This window comes from Lissotriton helveticus, chromosome 10 (assembly GCF_964261635.1).
Source record: "Lissotriton helveticus chromosome 10, aLisHel1.1, whole genome shotgun sequence".
In the NCBI taxonomy this organism is placed as follows: Eukaryota; Metazoa; Chordata; class Amphibia; order Caudata; family Salamandridae; genus Lissotriton; species Lissotriton helveticus.
Window position 1 is genome coordinate 9,480,515 of NC_136071.1, and position 17,440 is coordinate 9,497,954.

General features: G+C 49.7%; 1 protein-coding gene across 2 annotated transcripts in view; it reads right to left on the bottom strand.

Moving 5' to 3' along the window:
* Nucleotides 1–16,653, bottom strand: part of LOC144785747 (non-structural maintenance of chromosomes element 3 homolog) — a 105,950-nt gene extending 89,297 nt beyond the window's left edge. For both annotated transcript variants that reach the window (XM_078664545.1, XM_078664543.1), the window contains exon 1: nucleotides 16,627–16,653. In XM_078664545.1, coding sequence (XP_078520671.1) covers nucleotides 16,627–16,638 — 12 coding nt within the window. In that variant the 5' untranslated portion in view covers nucleotides 16,639–16,653. The remainder of the gene's footprint in view (nucleotides 1–16,626) is intronic.
* Nucleotides 16,654–17,440: the final 787 nt, after the last annotated feature.

The following is a 17,440-nucleotide window of genomic DNA, read 5'->3' on the forward strand; positions in this document are numbered from 1 at the left end:
CATTTGGGTCTCAACCACAAGTTTTCAGTTTATGAAGGGATGCTCATGCTGCATGCTCACCTGCACTATAGCTACAGATGGATAGATTCAGCCATGCGGGCCCCCCGCATCATCAGTCTGTGCTACGGACGCACGCTGTATCATAACAGTTCCCACCATTAAACCCCCCTGTACATGCTCATACACATACAGCCACATTCAAGGCATTGTCTTTATACTTACCCTGTAGTGCATCCAGCTGTGTCTGCCTTCTGCCACTTGCCTCCAGGTAACTGCTTGGCTCCCAAGCCTGCCACACGTCAGGCCCTGTGATTGGCTGTGCAGAGCTTCTAACAGCCAATCACCTCCAGGCTTCAGCTTGAGACGCAGGGTGATTGGCTATGTTTGAGACACTGCACTGTCAATCACACTATAAATGTGATGCAGGCAGGGCCAGAGGGAACCAAATCAGCCCTGACAAAAACATTCGAATGAGCCCCACATTGCAGGAGACTGAGACTAGAACAGAGCTATATGTTATGTTATGTTATATTGATTTGTATAGCGCACTTTTCACCGGGGAGGGTATCCAGGTGCCTGGGCAGGCTTGGAGTGTAGGTATGGGAGCCCGGTTGGGTCATGGGAGCCCATTGTACTCTGGAAGCAGCCCCCGTAGCATGCAGTCCACCGGGACAAAGCCAGAGTGGCGGAATGGCCCGTCCGGCCCTGGGCGCGGAGCCCATCATTGTCCAACGCTCTGCTGGAGAGCTGTGACGTGCATGTGTGATGGGCCGAGCTTGGACGTCGAGCCCATCAGACAGGCCTCGTTGTTTCCCCTGTGACACCAGGGATCTGGAGCTGTGCGGTGGAATTTCACTCCCAGTGAGTGACAGGGGAACACGCAGGCGCCAGGGCACTCTTCGAATCAGTTATTCATTTAGGTGGATCACCACTCGAATCCCACTTCGTCGATGGGAGGGGTTCGGGTATCCCAGCAAGGCAATCTTGAACATAACAATGTAGACGTCCTGGAGACGTTGAATAGAACAGAATATCCATTTTGTAAAGTGCTTGATCACTATTGAAGCAGCCTCTTGGCGCTAATGGTAGATGGGGTTTTTACCTGGGAGGCCTATTCTTGGTGTCTGGGGGGGGACAACCAGAGAATCCTGAGCAGTGTCCTGTTGGGGGGATGCACTGGTTACACACTAGTGCACCCTCATTAGATAACCGGGTTATCCATTTCAGGCACCGGGATCTCCCCGGTAACCAGCGCAAGCAGTGAAGCTTCCGCCACGAGGTGGCGGAGCTGAGAGGCCCAGACTCAGGGTGACTCCATTGATAAGACTCCACACATACAATGTCCCAATGCAAAGGACATTTAAAAAAACTGGTCACGACCGCATCTTTACCACGCATTACTTTACCACGCAATTTCATGGTAAAGACATGGTAGGTAAAAGGACATGTGTGGTAAAAATCACATCCCTTCCCCAGCCCTGAAAACTGTCCCTTTTCCCCTGCCCTGTGCCCTAAAAATCACACCGACCCCAGCCCCCCACCCTAAAAACTGCACCTATAAACTGCCCGACCCAGCACGTCCAGACCTAAAACTGCCCCAGCCCTGAAACTGTACCTTTTCCCCCACCCCGCCCGAGCCCTAAAAACTGTTCCCATGTCCTAAAACTACCCCGACCCCACCACTCCCAGTCCTGAGCACTAAAAACTGACCCCTACCCCTGTAAACTACCCCGACCCTGTCCCACCCCGCCCTGAGACCTAAAACTGCCCCAGCCCTGAAATCTATCCCTTCCTCCACCCCGGCCTGACCCCTAAACACTAACACCATACCCTAAAAACTACCCCTACCCCCAGCCCCCCACCCAGAGCCCTAAAAACTGACCCCTACCCTTGACAACTACCCTGACTCCCCCCTGCTCTGAGCCCTAAAACCCGGCCCTCTGCCCTATAAACAACCCTGACCCACCCTTAGCCCTAAAAACTTCCCCCTCACTGAAAAACAACCCCCACCTCCCAAAACTCGGCCCCAGCCCCACTTACCTAACCGCATCCTCTGCCGATCCTCCTCTTCCTGCCTGCCCATTCCAGCATCTAGCCTGTAGACTGCCTCAACCATGCGTTAGCGTGGTTGCGGCGTATGCGTGGTTAAGGCATATGTGTGGTTCGGCGTGCGGGGAAACGGCACATGTGTCTCAGCCCGCGGTGTTAAGGCCATTTCCCATAATGTTGCCATATGAGAAATGCTTTGCATCGACTCGAGTCACTTCGTAAGAGTTTTGTAGTCTGTTGAAAAAAGTAGGGAGTTTGACGGGAAACAGCTAAGGAAACCAGTAGCCAGGATTTACTTTCAAGTGAACACCTACAGAACCCATCTAAAAAGGTCCAAGTCTAGATTAAAATGAAGGGCACCTAAAAATAAAAAAAACGAATCCCAAACAATCCATAAACCAACCAACAAGATCTGCACCTGCAAGGCATTTCGGGTTAAACTCCACCTACATGGCACTTCCAGTTATGCTCTATCTACAAAGCACTTCCAGTTATGCTCTACCTACGAAGCACTTTCTGTTATGTTCAGCCTACAAGTCACTTCTGCTTATACTCTAACTCTCCTTCCACGCAACCAAGAGATACCTCCGATCAGCCGACCTCGCTCTGGCCTCCGTCCCATGCATCTACGAAGTCCTTCTCCTACCTCACAGCCAAGGCCTGAAGCGACCTCCCCCTCCACCTCCGACAAACCCCCACACTGCCCCAGTTCAGGAAAGACCTCAAGACCTCTTCGGATGACCCCAGCCCTCAAGACCATCACCCACGCACTCATAACCAGCAGACTGGACTACGGCAACGTCCTCTATGCCGGAATCAACAAGTCTCTGCTCCACAAACTCCAAACCATCCAGAACGCCGCAGCTAGACTCGTCCTTGGAACGCCGCGTCACGAACACATGACCCAACACATACGAAGCCTCCACTGGCTCCCCGTCGAGAAGAGGGTCATCTTCAAGCTCCTCACCCACGCCTACAAATCCCTCTACAACAGCGGACCTGAATACCTCAAGGAGAGAGTATCTTTCCACGTACCCATGAGGAACCTCCGCCCCGCGGACCTCTCCCTGGCGGAGGCCCCCCGCATCCGCAGAACGGGCGGGAGAGCTTTCTACCACATTGCAGCCAAAACCTAGAAAGAGCTCCCTGTCGACATCAGACGCGCCGCGACCCTACACACGTTCAGGAAGGACCTCAAGACCTGGCTCTTCGACTGAATCCAGAGCTGCTCCCCCAGCTTTCTCCTACATCGCGCCCAAGACCTAGAACGAGCTCCCTGTGAACATCAGACGCGCCGCGACCCTACACACGTTCAGGAAGGACCTCAAGACCTGGCTCTTCGACTGAATCCAGAGCTGCTCCCCCAGCTTTCTCCTACATCGCGCCCAAGACCTAGAACGAGCTCCCTGTGAACATCAGACGCGCCGCGACCCTACACACGTTCAGGAAGGACCTCAAGACCTGGCTCTTCGACTGATCCGGAGCCGCTCCCACCCCGCCCCCACAGCGCCTTGAGACCTTCACGGGTGAGTAGTGCGCTTAACAAACCCCTGATTGATTGATTGATTGATTGAGCTCACCCCTCCAGCACCTTGAGACCCTTGCGGGTGAGTAGTTGTGCTGTACAAACATTGATTGATTGATTGATTGACAAGGCACTTCCGGTTATGCTTCACCTACATGGCACTTCCCATTATGTTTTTGGTCCTTGAAACAGTCCAGTTATCGTCGTTCTGCGACTAGTCAAGGACAAAACTGCGGGTCTTTGGCAGCTGATAGAAATCAGATGGATTTAATGGGCCAGTTTCCACTCAATGTCGTGTAACGCGCCTGGTTGTGTAAGGGTTATATACTGAAATCTACCAGTTGATGTAGAGCTCTTCCGATCGAGGGGCGCCCAGGCGAAGTCAAAGTGGCACCAGAAGGCGCTGGTCAGTGGCCAAGGACACGCACGCACGCACGCACGCACGCATAAGCATGAACAAAACAAGACCCCAGTCATGGAGGACCGAACAGGTCTTTACAGGGGTGGGTGGGGGCAGTGTCAGTCTCCCACAGAAGGAGACGGGAAGAAACCTGTACCCCTCCCTAGAGAAATGCCCCCACAGTCAAGATGCACCGACCTTGGTGCTTTCTGGATTGCTGTGGAATCCCACAACTTATTTTATTATTATTTTTTTTTTCAAGTTTTATGTAGCGCTGGCTAGACCCAAGAGGTATCAGAGCGCTTTACATGGGAAGATAATATGAGGGCAAACAAGGCATACACGTAGATAAAAAGATAGTGAAACAAAATGTAAAGTATACAAATCAAGAATAGATATATAAGGTGCAAAAGCTACACACTTCAAGTAAGTAGGAAGATGATGTTCGGAAAAAGGACAAATAGTTACAGAACAAAATATAACATGATGATTTGGAGACCACTGCCCTTCCTGCCGACACCAGCCTTCTGTCAAACAAGCAGGGGCAGGGGGCAAGGGGCTGGGGACAGGAGAGACGACGGGGGGGGGGGGCTTCTCTGGTACTTCATTCATCGAGTGAGTCCTGCTCTGGCAGAGAGCGATTCTTCACTTGACTCAAAAGGCCTGGATCTGTGGCAGTGCTTGTTGGCAGCATATCTGGGTGAAGCTCAGGAGCCCAAGATACCTTTTCATCCCAAGGGGGCAAGGGAGGTTAATAGACTTGGGTGGTCCGCGGATTCCAGCGGACTCACTCCTTTCCCACCCCAGAAGGTACGTTCCAGGGTTACCTGGGCACGAGTATTTGAAGCAACTCAGCGGCCAGCATATTATCAACATGCATTGGATGAACGGCGGAGAGCCCTTGTAGCCTTGGCACAGGCTTTCATTGGTGCAGATGAAAGGACACCGATAAGATTAGAGGGCCCGTTGCCCTGTGGTCCTTGGCTGCCCCCCAGGTGTGGGCATAGGGTGCTCTGGGGCGGTACCCACATTTCCACCCCATCCTTCTTTAGGGGGCATCAGACAGCCTTGCAGCTCGAGCCTGTCACGTTGCCGCTTCCGGATCCAGCCCCTCCAGCCTCAGAGCGGCCTATACAGGACACAGAGACTCTTCTCCAGGCTGTGCGTCGATTTTAGGAAAGGCGAAAGTATTGTCCAAGTTAAAATTTCAGGCCTCTGTCAGTAAACACGTCACATCACTCCCTGCGCTTTGGAACGTGGACATTGGTACCCGGGGAGCTGTAATGATGGGTTCACGCGCTCCTGCCAGGGTCTGAGGAACACAGTGTTAATGCCAGCGGAGGGGGGGAGGGGGGGGGCACCATGCTCATGAGGTGTGGGGGGGCAGCACACACAAGACTGACGCCCACGCTCCGGGGCAGGACATCAGATGGACTCTGTACGGCTTGTCCTTAATGACTGGGGCCACTAGAGGTCAGCTGCGACCCCTGGTGACCCCTAAATGACGTCCTTGACTTTCATCCTTCATGGCCTGGCAGCATCACAGCCTTTTAACCGGGTAACTCTGCGTCCTGGTCTTTACAGCGTTTAGAGGTGGAAAGATGGAAGGGCGAGGCGCTACAACAGAGAGTTATTCTTAGCAACCTTTGCCTTTCTCTAGGAGATTAAATTCCGCTTGAAATAAATAAATACCACACTGATATGAGGGAGGGGGACACATGTAATTATCAGAATGTTTGTGTGAGGTGTGCTGTGTGTGTGTTGTCTGTGTGAGGTGTGTTGTGTATGCGCGTGTATGCGGGGTGTGTGTGGGGTATGTGAGGTGTGTGTGTGTGGTGTGTGTGTGGGTGTGTGTGTGACGTGTGTGAGGTGTGTGTGTGAGATGTGTGTGTGTGAGATGTGTGTGTGTGGTGTGTGTGTGGGGTGTGTGAGGTGTGTGTGAGGTGTGTGTGTGTGGTGTGTGTGTGGGTGTGTGTGTGACGTGTGTGAGGTGTGTGTGTGAGATGTGTGTGTGTGAGATGTGTGTGTGGTGTGTGTGAGAGGTGTGTGAGGTGTGTGTGAGATGTGTGTGTGGTGTGTGTGAGAGGTGTGTGTGGTGTGTGTGAGAGGTGTGTGAGGTGTGTGTGAGAGGTGTGTGTGTGTGAGGTGTGTGTGTGTGGTGTGTGTGTGGGGTGTGTGAGGTGTGTGTGAGGTGTGTGTGTGAGGTGTGTGTGAGAGAGAGGTGTGTGTGAGGTGTGTGTGTGTGGTGTGTGTGTGGGTGTGTGAGATGTGTGTGTGGTGTGTGTGAGAGGTGTGTGAGGTGTGTGTGAGAGGTGTGTGTGTGTGGTGTGTGTGTGGGGTGTGTGAGGTGTGTGTGAGGTGTGTGTGTGTGGTGTGTGTGTGGGTGTGTGTGTGACGTGTGTGAGGTGTGTGTGTGAGATGTGTGTGTGTGGTGTGTGTGTGGGGTGTGTGTGGTGTGTGTGAGGTGTGTGTGTGTGGTGTGTGTGTGGGTGTGTGTGTGACGTGTGTGAGGTGTGTGTGTGAGATGTGTGTGTGTGAGATGTGTGTGTTGTGTGTGTGAGGTGTGTGTGAGAGAGAGGTGTGTGTGAGGTGTGTGTGAGAGGTGTGTGTGAGAGGTGTGTGTGAGAGGTGTGTGTGTGTGGTGTGTGTGAGATGTGTGTGTGGTGTGTGTGAGAGGTGTGTGAGGTGTGTGTGAGAGGTGTGTGTGTGTGTGAGGTGTGTGTGAGAGGTGTGTGGGTGTGTAGTGTGTGTTTGTGTGTGTAAACATAAATATACATTCCTGTAGTCACACAAGTACACTCTTCAGGATTGCCCATATATAACTTTTATTCCTGGCTCCTTCTGCACCTCCGAACACTGCTCCTGGACATGTCACTGGTCCCTCTGGGTCTTTCCATCTTTCTTTAGCTCATCTGTCTCATTCCCGGCTGAGGCCGCCACACGCGTGACTATTCATAGTAAGCGCAGAGGGATTGTGGTCACTGAAGTCAGTGATGGAATGAGTTATTACCATAACATGTGATTCCAATCTTCAAATGTGAGAACCTGAACCTGATGTAAACTGACACCCCATATAGAGCTATGAGTTATATTGTACTTGAATGGAGGTGTACTGTGTATTTTAGGGTCATGACCCTTTTGGGGTCAAACGTAATGTTGCCAAAGTGATTTCACCAGCCTTGTGTATATTTGTAAATTGCTGCATAGTATTGAGTAGTGAGTATGTAATAAATGGACTTTTACTTTTCTAAAGAAAAAGCACAGGCTGGACAATTATTTATTATCGCTTATCAGCGAACGGTGGCTACTAGCCCGCGCACCTCTCCTGAGTAGGCCTTGGACTGCTCTGCTTCGCTACCCTGAGAGAGTCAAGTGCTGCAATGGGCTGTTTGGTTCCCAGTGGACTCATTACTTGCGCCGGCCACACAACTAATGGCCCGTTACCCGTCCGTCATTTCATACTACAACATACCCAGTGTATGTCTGGTCTTTAACACTCATGCACTGAATGAAGCGGAGAGATCCCGTGGCGTGCCTGGACCAAGCCATTCCCTTTCGTCCTCCTCTTGGGTAAGACTCCACCCCCCACCCGAGTGGGATAAACCATGGCTGATCCTGAAGAGGAGGACGTAGAGCGCCTGGTGACTACACTACGGGCCTTATTCAGTCAGACCTTTGTTCCGGAACCCAGTGTCTGTGAGTTAAACTCAGCTGAATCCCACGGCCACGCGTTTCCATAATTGTTTGCTTCAAGTCGGGCATTGGATGGCCGCAAAGTGTCTAAAGCTCAACTCCAGTAAAACGGAGGTCCTACTCTTCGGGAACAATGTGTCCTGTAGGACGCCCACTCTGTGGCCGCAAGAACTCTGCGCTCTCCTTACACCAGTGAGTAAGGTGAAAAACCTGGGAGTAACCTTTGATAATAAACTGTCTTTTGAGGGCCACGTCAACACCATCACATCTTCCCTTTATCCCCCAGAGTGTACAAAAAATGGTCACATCAGCCCTTGTTATAGCGAAGGCTGACTGCTGCAATGGCCTATTTGTCAGCATCGCCTTTAAAGGACTGCCTGGCATTGGCCAAAATACTTTAAGCGCAACTTGCAATGGTATATTCCAGCTAGACCCCGAAGTACCTAAATTCAAAAAGACTGGTTTTGGCGGCAGAAGCTTTCTGGAGGGTGCCACCAGACTTTGGAATTCCCTTCCTTTGGCACTCAAAAGGAAACTCAGTTGTTGACATTCAGGAAAGCACTCAAAACATGGCTGTTTAACCAGTAAATCTTATTTGCCAGCTATTACGGTCCCCTCCCTGAGTCGGCGCCTCAACAACCACGGGTAAAAGATGTGCTGTATACATTATTTTTTCATTTAATTTCATTCATTAAAAAACAGCGCCATTCCCAGGAGGTCTATACTCTGGTTGCAGACCCTCAGTCCTGGTCATTGATCCGAGGGAGACACATGAATTTCAGCGGAAGAGGGAAAAACACAACAGCGCCTAACAGCCACCTTTGGGGTGTTATTTGTCTCTCTGTCTGTCTGTCTCTCTCTCTGACACTCATATGTAGAGCCTCTGAATGTAGCAGAACTGTAAACCCACGGCCCAAAGAAAGGGAGCCAATTGCTGTAACACAATAAAGCAAAATGTATCACTCACTGCTCAAGCTTCAAGATTAAACAGTGAGGATTACAAACTCCCTCGAGTACGAGCGATGACGAGCCCAAGGAAGGACCAGGAACTGGTCCAGACGTCGGAGAATGCATAGGAATTCATACTGATGTCTGCATTAAGAGAGCATTGAAAAGCAGATGTTTCAATTAGCTGCGCTTCACTTGAGTCGCGGCTATACTTATTTGGGTCTTGGCTACACTTACTTGAGTCTTGGCTACACCTACTTGAGTCTTGCTTATACTTACTTGAGTCTTAACTATACTTACTCGAGTCTTGACCATACTTATTTGAGTGCTGGCCACATCAACTTGAGTCCTGGATACACCAACTGGAGTCCTGGCTACACTTACTTGAGTCTTAACTATACTTACTTGAGTCATCAGGCTTTGATACGCCGGGCTGACGCACTGCAGAGTACGAGGAGCAGACTATGAGGCCTTGTGCCTGAAAGGTGGTTGTGGAAGCGTGCAGGGTTAGCCGGCTCGAGCTGTCCACCTGTGCGAACACGCTGACCCAGAATAGAAGACCTGCGAGTCTGGCAGGAATCCATGCAGTATTGATGGTATACGGAAAGGCTTCCAAATAGAGTGTGATGGGAGCGGGATTACACCAAGGACCTTCAGGCAACAGCACCTAGTTATTCCTCCAGGACAGACACCACTATGGTCTGAGCCTAAATCTGGTGAAGAAGATCCACCAATGGAAAGAAAGTCAAAGACGAGAAGGAAGGCACACTCCAAGTCAGAGTGTAATGGTTTGAAGGTGGCCTGCATGCATTGGGTGGATGGTGCTCAGGACATAGAGATTTTCCTGGATGGGTGCACCTACGGACCCTCTATGTGAACCTTCATCTTGAGCTTTCAAGGCCTCACATTAACCGTGAGGTCACTTCCTGTCCATGGGAATGTACTGCTCTGCTGCAGGGGTTATACTATAATCTCCTCACACCACATGGTTTATCCATCTCCCTGATTCTCACCCAGTCAAGAAAGAAAATTAGCTTCCCATCAGTAAAGAGAGAATGGTTTGGCTTAAAGTAGACAAATTAGTGCTGGCAGGTTCAAGGCTGTTTCCAAATCCCCGAGAATAAGCTCACAGGCATCTATAACAGGTATGCAATAGAGGTGTCTAAGCTGGTATACTTCAAACTTTTTTATTCTGGAGCCTTCACAGTAGAGAAGGTTTTACCTTGATATTGGCTATATCCAAGACACCTCCTCCACAAATACGGATAAATAAGCATCTTTTCTAGGACTAAAATGGAGCACATCAAGGCCTTTCTGTATCATCCTCAGAGCAATAGGCAAGTTGAGAGAGCTAATCGGTTTACAAAAGAAACCGCACAAATGGCCCAACATTAAGGCAGCACTAAGGACCAGATTGTGGTCTTACCGCACAACCCAAACTGTACTATGGGTAAGATGTGTCCTCATGTAACGCAACTGGTGCTATGTAAAGCGCTCTGATACCCGATACCTTCTGGTCAAGTTTGCGCTATATAAAACTCTGTTAAAAAAAAAATTCTTGTTTGTGTTACTCGGGAAAGGTTGGCCATCACTAGACTGCAGCCTTACTGGTCATACTCTGCAAGAGTTGGGAACTTGACACCCAGGCAAGGAATAAGATCATGCTACGTGGAACTGTTTCTAAATAACAACACAGTATATGTAGAAACTATGATCTCATAAATGCAGTCAAGATTGCGAATGGGAGTCATGTCAGAGTTAGACAGGCCAAAAAGAAACCCAGTGAAGGCAGGCACGGTGAGATGCTTCATGTGGGTAAAGTGAAAGGTGCTGCTTTCTTATTAGAAAATGGACAATGGTGGTATAGCTTGAGTGTTGTTGCTAGACCAGGTGATTCTGGTGACTGGGCACTCTTCCAAAGTAACTCTTCTGTTTCTACACTCCACGAGCCTGTTAATACCCACAATGATGTCGCTCTGGCACGACTGGTCAGTGTTGATTATTGCTCAATCAGCACTGGTACGCATGGGAGTGTGGAAGAACCCAAATGTGATGGACGTTCCGGGAGGAATGAGGGATTCCTGCTAGATTTAAAGATTTGTAATGCACTAAGATTTCTTGGTAAGAAGGAGACAATGTTGTCTGCCATAACTTTATTAATGCACGGATCATTCCCTGACTCTCACCTTCCACTGTTCCTTGTTACTCTTGTATCCCCCCACGCGCTGCCAGTAGAGTGCCTAGAGTGTTGTGAGTTTTAAGGTTCTTTGCCACTTGCAGAAAAACTAGGTGGCCCTCCAGTAAGGATAAATGTGTTTATCTGCAAATCCTTCCTGCACGGCCTCTACTCCTCTTTTTACTCCTTTTCTTGGCACAGTTACAGGGAGTTCTGGCGGGCGGTTAATCCTATTTGCCACATTTGAAATGTTTTCAACCACGACTGTGAAAAGCTCCTCAATGGAACGTTTCCACAATGACTTAGTCCATTCCGTCAATACAGTATCCAAAATATTATTTAATCTTCATAGGAATATCATAAAAACAGCCAACGCTTTTCATCCACCACCTGTGGACTTCATCAGGGGATAATAATTTATTGTTTTCTCCAATGTGACAAGAGTCATCAACTCCAACCCTGCAGTATTCTGCTCGGTAGTGCTTCCTTATCTATTCCTAGGCCCTCATATTTCCAGGGCCAGGTTGGATTCCTTGTGCAAATATTTAAGTCAAGAAAGCGATGGTGCCTTGGGAAGCACCGGTTCCCGCTTCAAGAGTCGGCATCTCTCCGTGTGAAATGTTCCCTGCCTCCACGGATCATGTTTTCTGAGTCCGTCCTGCAGCCGGCTGTGGTCAGAGTGATCCTTCCTGACTCTGGGGCGGTTCAGCTCAGGAGTCACTCAAGACATAGAGGTTGGGTAGCCATCTCTCTGGTGGTTGAGGGTCTAGCATGCTGCGCACTATAATGGACGACCTGTGCCATGGTACAGCTAGGCTCGCCCTAGTATTTGATTCTGGGATTGTCCTTGGCCGGTGCTCTGTCTGGCCCTTCTTATCACTGCTGATAGTTAAAATCGCAACCTTTGGGGTGGCTGCTGCCAGCATTACAGACCTCTGGGTCCTGGGCTCTGTGCCTCTGGATGTACGGTGGTCCCTTAGTGGCTCTTGCAGCTGTCCTTGCTGGCCAATTCAACCTAGGTTTCCTAGGGTCAGACGGGGTCAGCCCTGGGGGGGTTCAACACTCCTTGTTCGGGGGCGTTGTCAGCTTTCACAGGGGTCTGCGGGGCTCTGGGTCTTCTCTGGGCGTGCATGCTTTCTTGAGGGGGCCCCTTAATCTTTGATGAGCCTGTTGGAGTTGAGATTAACAGGCACCCCTTTCTTTATCTGACTTTATTTTGGGGTCTGGGCATAGCTCATCTGTCTTATCCTTTCGTATGGAGTCTCTCCCTCCTCCAGTTGTACGCGGACTCTCTCAGAGTCCTTGCTTCTCGTCTCTTGTTCCTTATCCTCACCGTTGTTCCCCCTCTTCTGTGCAGGTGGAGGTCATGCCCTGGACCCTGTAGCTCCTGGGATCCCTCTGACTGGTTGGTTCCTAGCTTGAATCTGGGATCCGGAGTATGAGGGAGGTGAGTGTGGCGCTATTCTTGGCCTACTTCCGGTTCTAATGAACCTCCCGAATGGAAGGCTCTCTGGTCTCGACACCCCATCTGTAGGTCCACCTCAGCCAGTCAGGGGTCTTGATGGACCCTGGGTTGTTATCTCTTCTTGCTCTGGTTTCCTCACGGTGGCTTCAGGTTGGACCTTCAGTGTTTCTGTGGCTCTTCTGCAAGATGTCGAGGTCTTCCCTTCGCTCGCGTTAGTCGCCCTCCCACCTGGACGTCGCTCTTGTAGGCTTCTCTGACTGGGGGTGATTGTCTGTACTCTGGTGTGGATGGACCCAGTCCCACTGTCTCACAATATGCTCTCTCTGTCCTATGGGTCACTTGATGGTTGCATTGGTGAGTCGACGGAGCCAGGAGGTCTGTAGACTTGGTGTTCCTTACAAAGACTGGGGCGAGGACGCTGGACGTGGAGGTACTGTCCCGCTTTTTCATTGATAAGCTTTGTTACTCTCAGCACCACTCATCCATGTAGTAGTCATTCTGCACAGGTAGTGACTGGGATGAGGACGAAGACGATGGATGTGCAGGTAATGTCCCGATTACTCACTGATAAGCTTTGTTACTCTTAGTACTACTCATCGACGTACCAATCATTCCTTACAAGTAATAACGGGGATGAGGACGATGGACGCAGAGATAATGTCCCGATTACTCACTGATAAGCTTTGATACTCTTACCACTACTGCTTACTCTTAGCACTACTCATCCAGGTACCAATAATTACGATTCTCAGAGGCGCTCTTTGAGGGCGGCTTGCTATTGGAGGACGCTGGGTGCTCCTGCCCCTTTTATGGGCCCACCTAGGGTTGGGAGGGCTCGTCTCTGCAGCATCTTTCTGGCGTTTCCTGTCCCAGGCGCGATTCACTCCACAAGTACTATCTGGGAGTAACGAACCATTCAATCAGGAGATTCACAGGATCAGTACCTGAGTGGTGTAGTGGAGGGGGGGGTCTTTTATTTTGCTAAATGTTGCAGCAGGAGAACATTTAGGGGCTAATTTACAAGGCCTCTGCCCACAGAAGCATCATGTGGTTTTGACACTCCGGAGGTACAGTATGCCTGCCCATATTTACAAGGCCAAGCAAAGTAACACTGCATGACTTTTTATGGCCTTGTAAATATGACCCCCTTTCATGCTTTACTATGTGTGGAAGCGGCGTTCCATGGGCGTTGCGGTGGGTGTTCCCACGCAACACCCATGGATTCTGCCTCATTCCCAGATTTACAGCGTTTTGTAAACCTGGCAATGCGTCAGATTCTAGCGCCTCCACCGGGGAGACAATAAAGTGGCGCAACCATCGCTTTTAGCTCTTTCTATGTGTGCTGCACACATAGAAAGAAGAAAATGCCATCATTCATTGTTTTTGTACAGGAAGGTGTCCCTACCTGCAGAAAAACAATCATCCCTGCAACGTAGGCACCTTTACCATGGTGCAAGTGTACCTGCGTTGGCGCTAGGCGGCCAATTGTGCGCCAGCGCAGAGGGCAGCACAGGGCAGCATTGTATTGTTTTAAACATGACGCGTCCCTGCACTTTCCTAATGATGCAGCTCCCGCAACAAGATGGCTTGCAGAGCAGCGCTGCGTCATTTTCTAGTAAATATGCCCCTTCGTGTGCGCAGGTGCAGATGTTTTTATTTTAGTAGGTGTCACACCCCCTCACATTGCTTTTAGCTAGGGTGACCAGATTCTCAAAACAAAAAACAGGGACAGGTCATAGACATAGAAGTAGGACTACAGTTTGCAGTAACTATCGACGTAAAAGTAGGACTATGTGACAGCTGTCAGACATAGAAATCGGAGAGACAGTGGTTATGGAGACTTGAGGGGCACTGTTAAAGGGTACTAGTGAGGGAAACCGTGGCGGAGGTGGCCTCTCCCTCCATCTGTCTCTCTCTGAATGTCTCCCTCTCCAACTGCCTCCCTCCGACTGCCTCCGTCCGACTGCCTCCCCCCGACCGCCTAGGTCTCCCTTACTCTCTCTTACTCTTTCTGTCTCCCTCCCTGTCTGTCTCCCTCTGTCTCACTCCCTATCTCTGTCTCCCTCCCTGTCTGTCTCCCTCTGTCTCTGTCTTCCTCCCTCTCTGTCTCACTCCCTCCCTGTCTCACTCCCTCCATCCGACTGTCTCCCTCCCTCTGTCTCCGTCTCCCTCCCTCTGTCTCCCTCTCCCTCGACCAACATTCTGTGGGTTCCATAAGGGTCTGTGACAAAGAAGAAAAAATGTTGCTTTCATTCTTAAATCGTTTTAATATTTTCCTGTATTGGTGGTGCCCAGGTGCGCAATGCCCCTCTCCACTCCCCCCCCCCCCCGCACTCCTCCATGCCCATGGCTCACAAGGGCATTTTTCTTTGAACTGAATTGTTTAGGTTTTGCTTTCGTAGAGGTTACAAGCCACAGTGTGCAGAATGATGTAAATGTCAAAGCTTCTATAGGGCTTCTTGGCAGCTTTTCTTTCCAATGCACCGTGATCCCGGGGCTGCTGCAAACCCATGGCCAACACACTGGACCCAATAACCCACCGTATTCACCCATTGAAGGGCCCTTTGCCAAAAGGACTATCCACAAATGCACAGGGTGCAGCAAAGCTGGGTAGTGTCAGAGTTAAATGGATCTGACCTCTACATTCTTGCTGTGTGTACATTACTGCTCGTAGAATTTATGGATTTTCGACAGACCAAACCAATTTGCGTGATATTAAACATTTTACGTTTCTAAACCCACTGTTTCCTTTAATCATGCATAAACCAGATCACAAGTTCTTCTGGGAAATGTTTTGTTATTTTGGTTTACCTTTGACGGCTGCCGAGCACCACCATTTTTTTTAAAGAAAATCTTTAATGGTGTATAATTGTGATATTGTAGTGGTTTGGGGATGCACAACGCTGAGAATAACACTGGGTTATATTTTTTTCTCACATAGAAGACCCTCTGAATCCCGCCCCCCCTCCGTCGTCTGTGTGTGCCTGGGCGGAGACAACTTCCAGGGGGGACACACACACACACACAGCCGCACCTGAGCACTTAAGAGGTCTTTAAAATACCATTTTAGTGCTAATGAGGCTTTGTTGTTATTCACCCCTTATCAAAGCCCCTGCAGCGCCACTCTGCCTGTTGCTGGAAGGCCCATGGCGGGGTTATGCTAAAACCGGGACATTTGAATGTTTTACCCGGACGCTGTTGCAAAACCCGGACATTTCTCTACTTTAGAGAAAAGTGTCGGGACACCGGGACAATTTTCAAACAAGCATTGGAAATGCAATAGGTCTCGCAGCATTAGAGTTAGTGCTTTTAGAATTGTTTATGGCTTTTTTTTGTAAATCTTTAGCATTTTTGTTTCCTGTAGCCAATGCTAAAGAATTACAAAAAAAAAAAGCCATAAACATTTCTAAAAGCTCTAACTCAAATGCTCCGAGACCTATTGCACTGTGTGAGGGTGAGGGGTTGAGGGTGAGTGAGGGTGAGGGTGGGTGAGGGTGAGTGAGGGTGAGTGAGGGGTTGAGGGTGAGTGAGGGTGAGGGGTTGAGGGTGAGTGAGAGTGAGGGTGAGTGAGGGTGAGGGTGGGTGAGGGTGAGTGAGGGTGAGTGAGGGGTTGATGTTGAGGGTGAGGGGTTGAGGGTGAGTGAGGGTGAGTGAGGGGTTGAGGGTGAGTGAGGGTGAGGGTGAGTTAGGGTGAGGGGTTGAGGGTGAGTTAGGGTGAGGGGTTGAGGGTGAGTGAGGGTGAGGGGTTGAGGGTGAGTGAGGATGAGTGAGAGTGCAAGAAAGTTGCAGTTTGGCTTTGAAACGGATCTGAGAGGTGTCTGCGTGATAAATGAATGATGCATAGGAATGGACAGAATGGAAATGTGTTTCGAGGACGTGCTCGGGGTGTGCATACTGGAAGCAGGGGCAGACAACATGGTAGCCAAGACATATGCAAACAGGCAGTGCGGTACGAAATCTGCTACCCTGAACCTAACAGCAAAGAAGATTGGTCGCAGGGCAGAGAACCACCCTCTAGCCCTAAAACTGTTCACATAAGAGCAAAGGACAGTGTTGAATTAGACTGCCTAAGAAGGGTGTTTCTGGCTTCTCAGGACCTCAGCTCACAGCAAGAAGCTTTGCGAGGAATTTTGTTAGAAGTTCAGAATCCCAACATTAGACATGTTTGCACCGCCTGAGAAGAAACAAGTACACAACTTCTCATGCTTTCTTGGTCTGGAATTTGGGTGGGTGCTCTATTCCATGGCCTCTACAACCTCTCTTTACCATTACAACTTCGATGCTCAAACCTCTGCTTTCACCCTCATAAGCGCCCTATAAATTGAAAGCAATCGTATAAACCACCATTTACTCCGCAGGCCAACACTTACCTTCTCTGACATCTCTGGAGATTGGCGCTTTGCTGTGGAAATTATGTTTCAGCGACTTGCCTGCAAATAAACAAAGCGAATAAGGCAAAAATCACCCAGAAACCCCAACTATGAACACAATTCCCTGAAAAAAAGCTTCATCAAGGTACCATGCGTGTATCCCATAGGCATGCGCAACATGAAATACTGATCGCATGCGCACAGCGTGATTCGAGGGAGGAGGCTACACTGTGATGAACTACTCTTTCAGACAAGCGCGCAAATATACTTTATTTCTTTTACTCTTTTGCACCTGCGCACAGCTTAAGACACTGCTCACCTAGCCCTGTATGGACGGAATATAAGTGGACAGGGCCCCGAGGTTTAATTTAATATAAACTCGAGACTCCGGTGAAGTAAAATGTAACTGTTAAAAACATAATGAAACTTATACAGATCCAAAAATCTAAAACACCGATTGAATCCAGAGGAAAACATTTGAAGCTGACGACAACTGAATCGCTTTTGGGACGACTCTCAAGACAGACCCATTAGGTGTGTTCTCCCGACACCCATTATACGTGTTGATACACAACGAACTAACTGAGCACGAGCTTTTCGGTTACATTAGTTTGTCAATATACCGTTTACAGGCAGAGCAGATTAAAGAATGATACAGACTAAAAGAATGCCGTACAACACGGCAGTGGCGGCTGGTGACATTTGAAAGTGGTGAGGCGGAAACTGATAATTATACTGCACCGTAGCGAGCGAGCGTAGCGAGCGAGCCCGAACCCCCTAAGGAGGGTTCGGGGGGAATTCCCCCCTTGAAAAT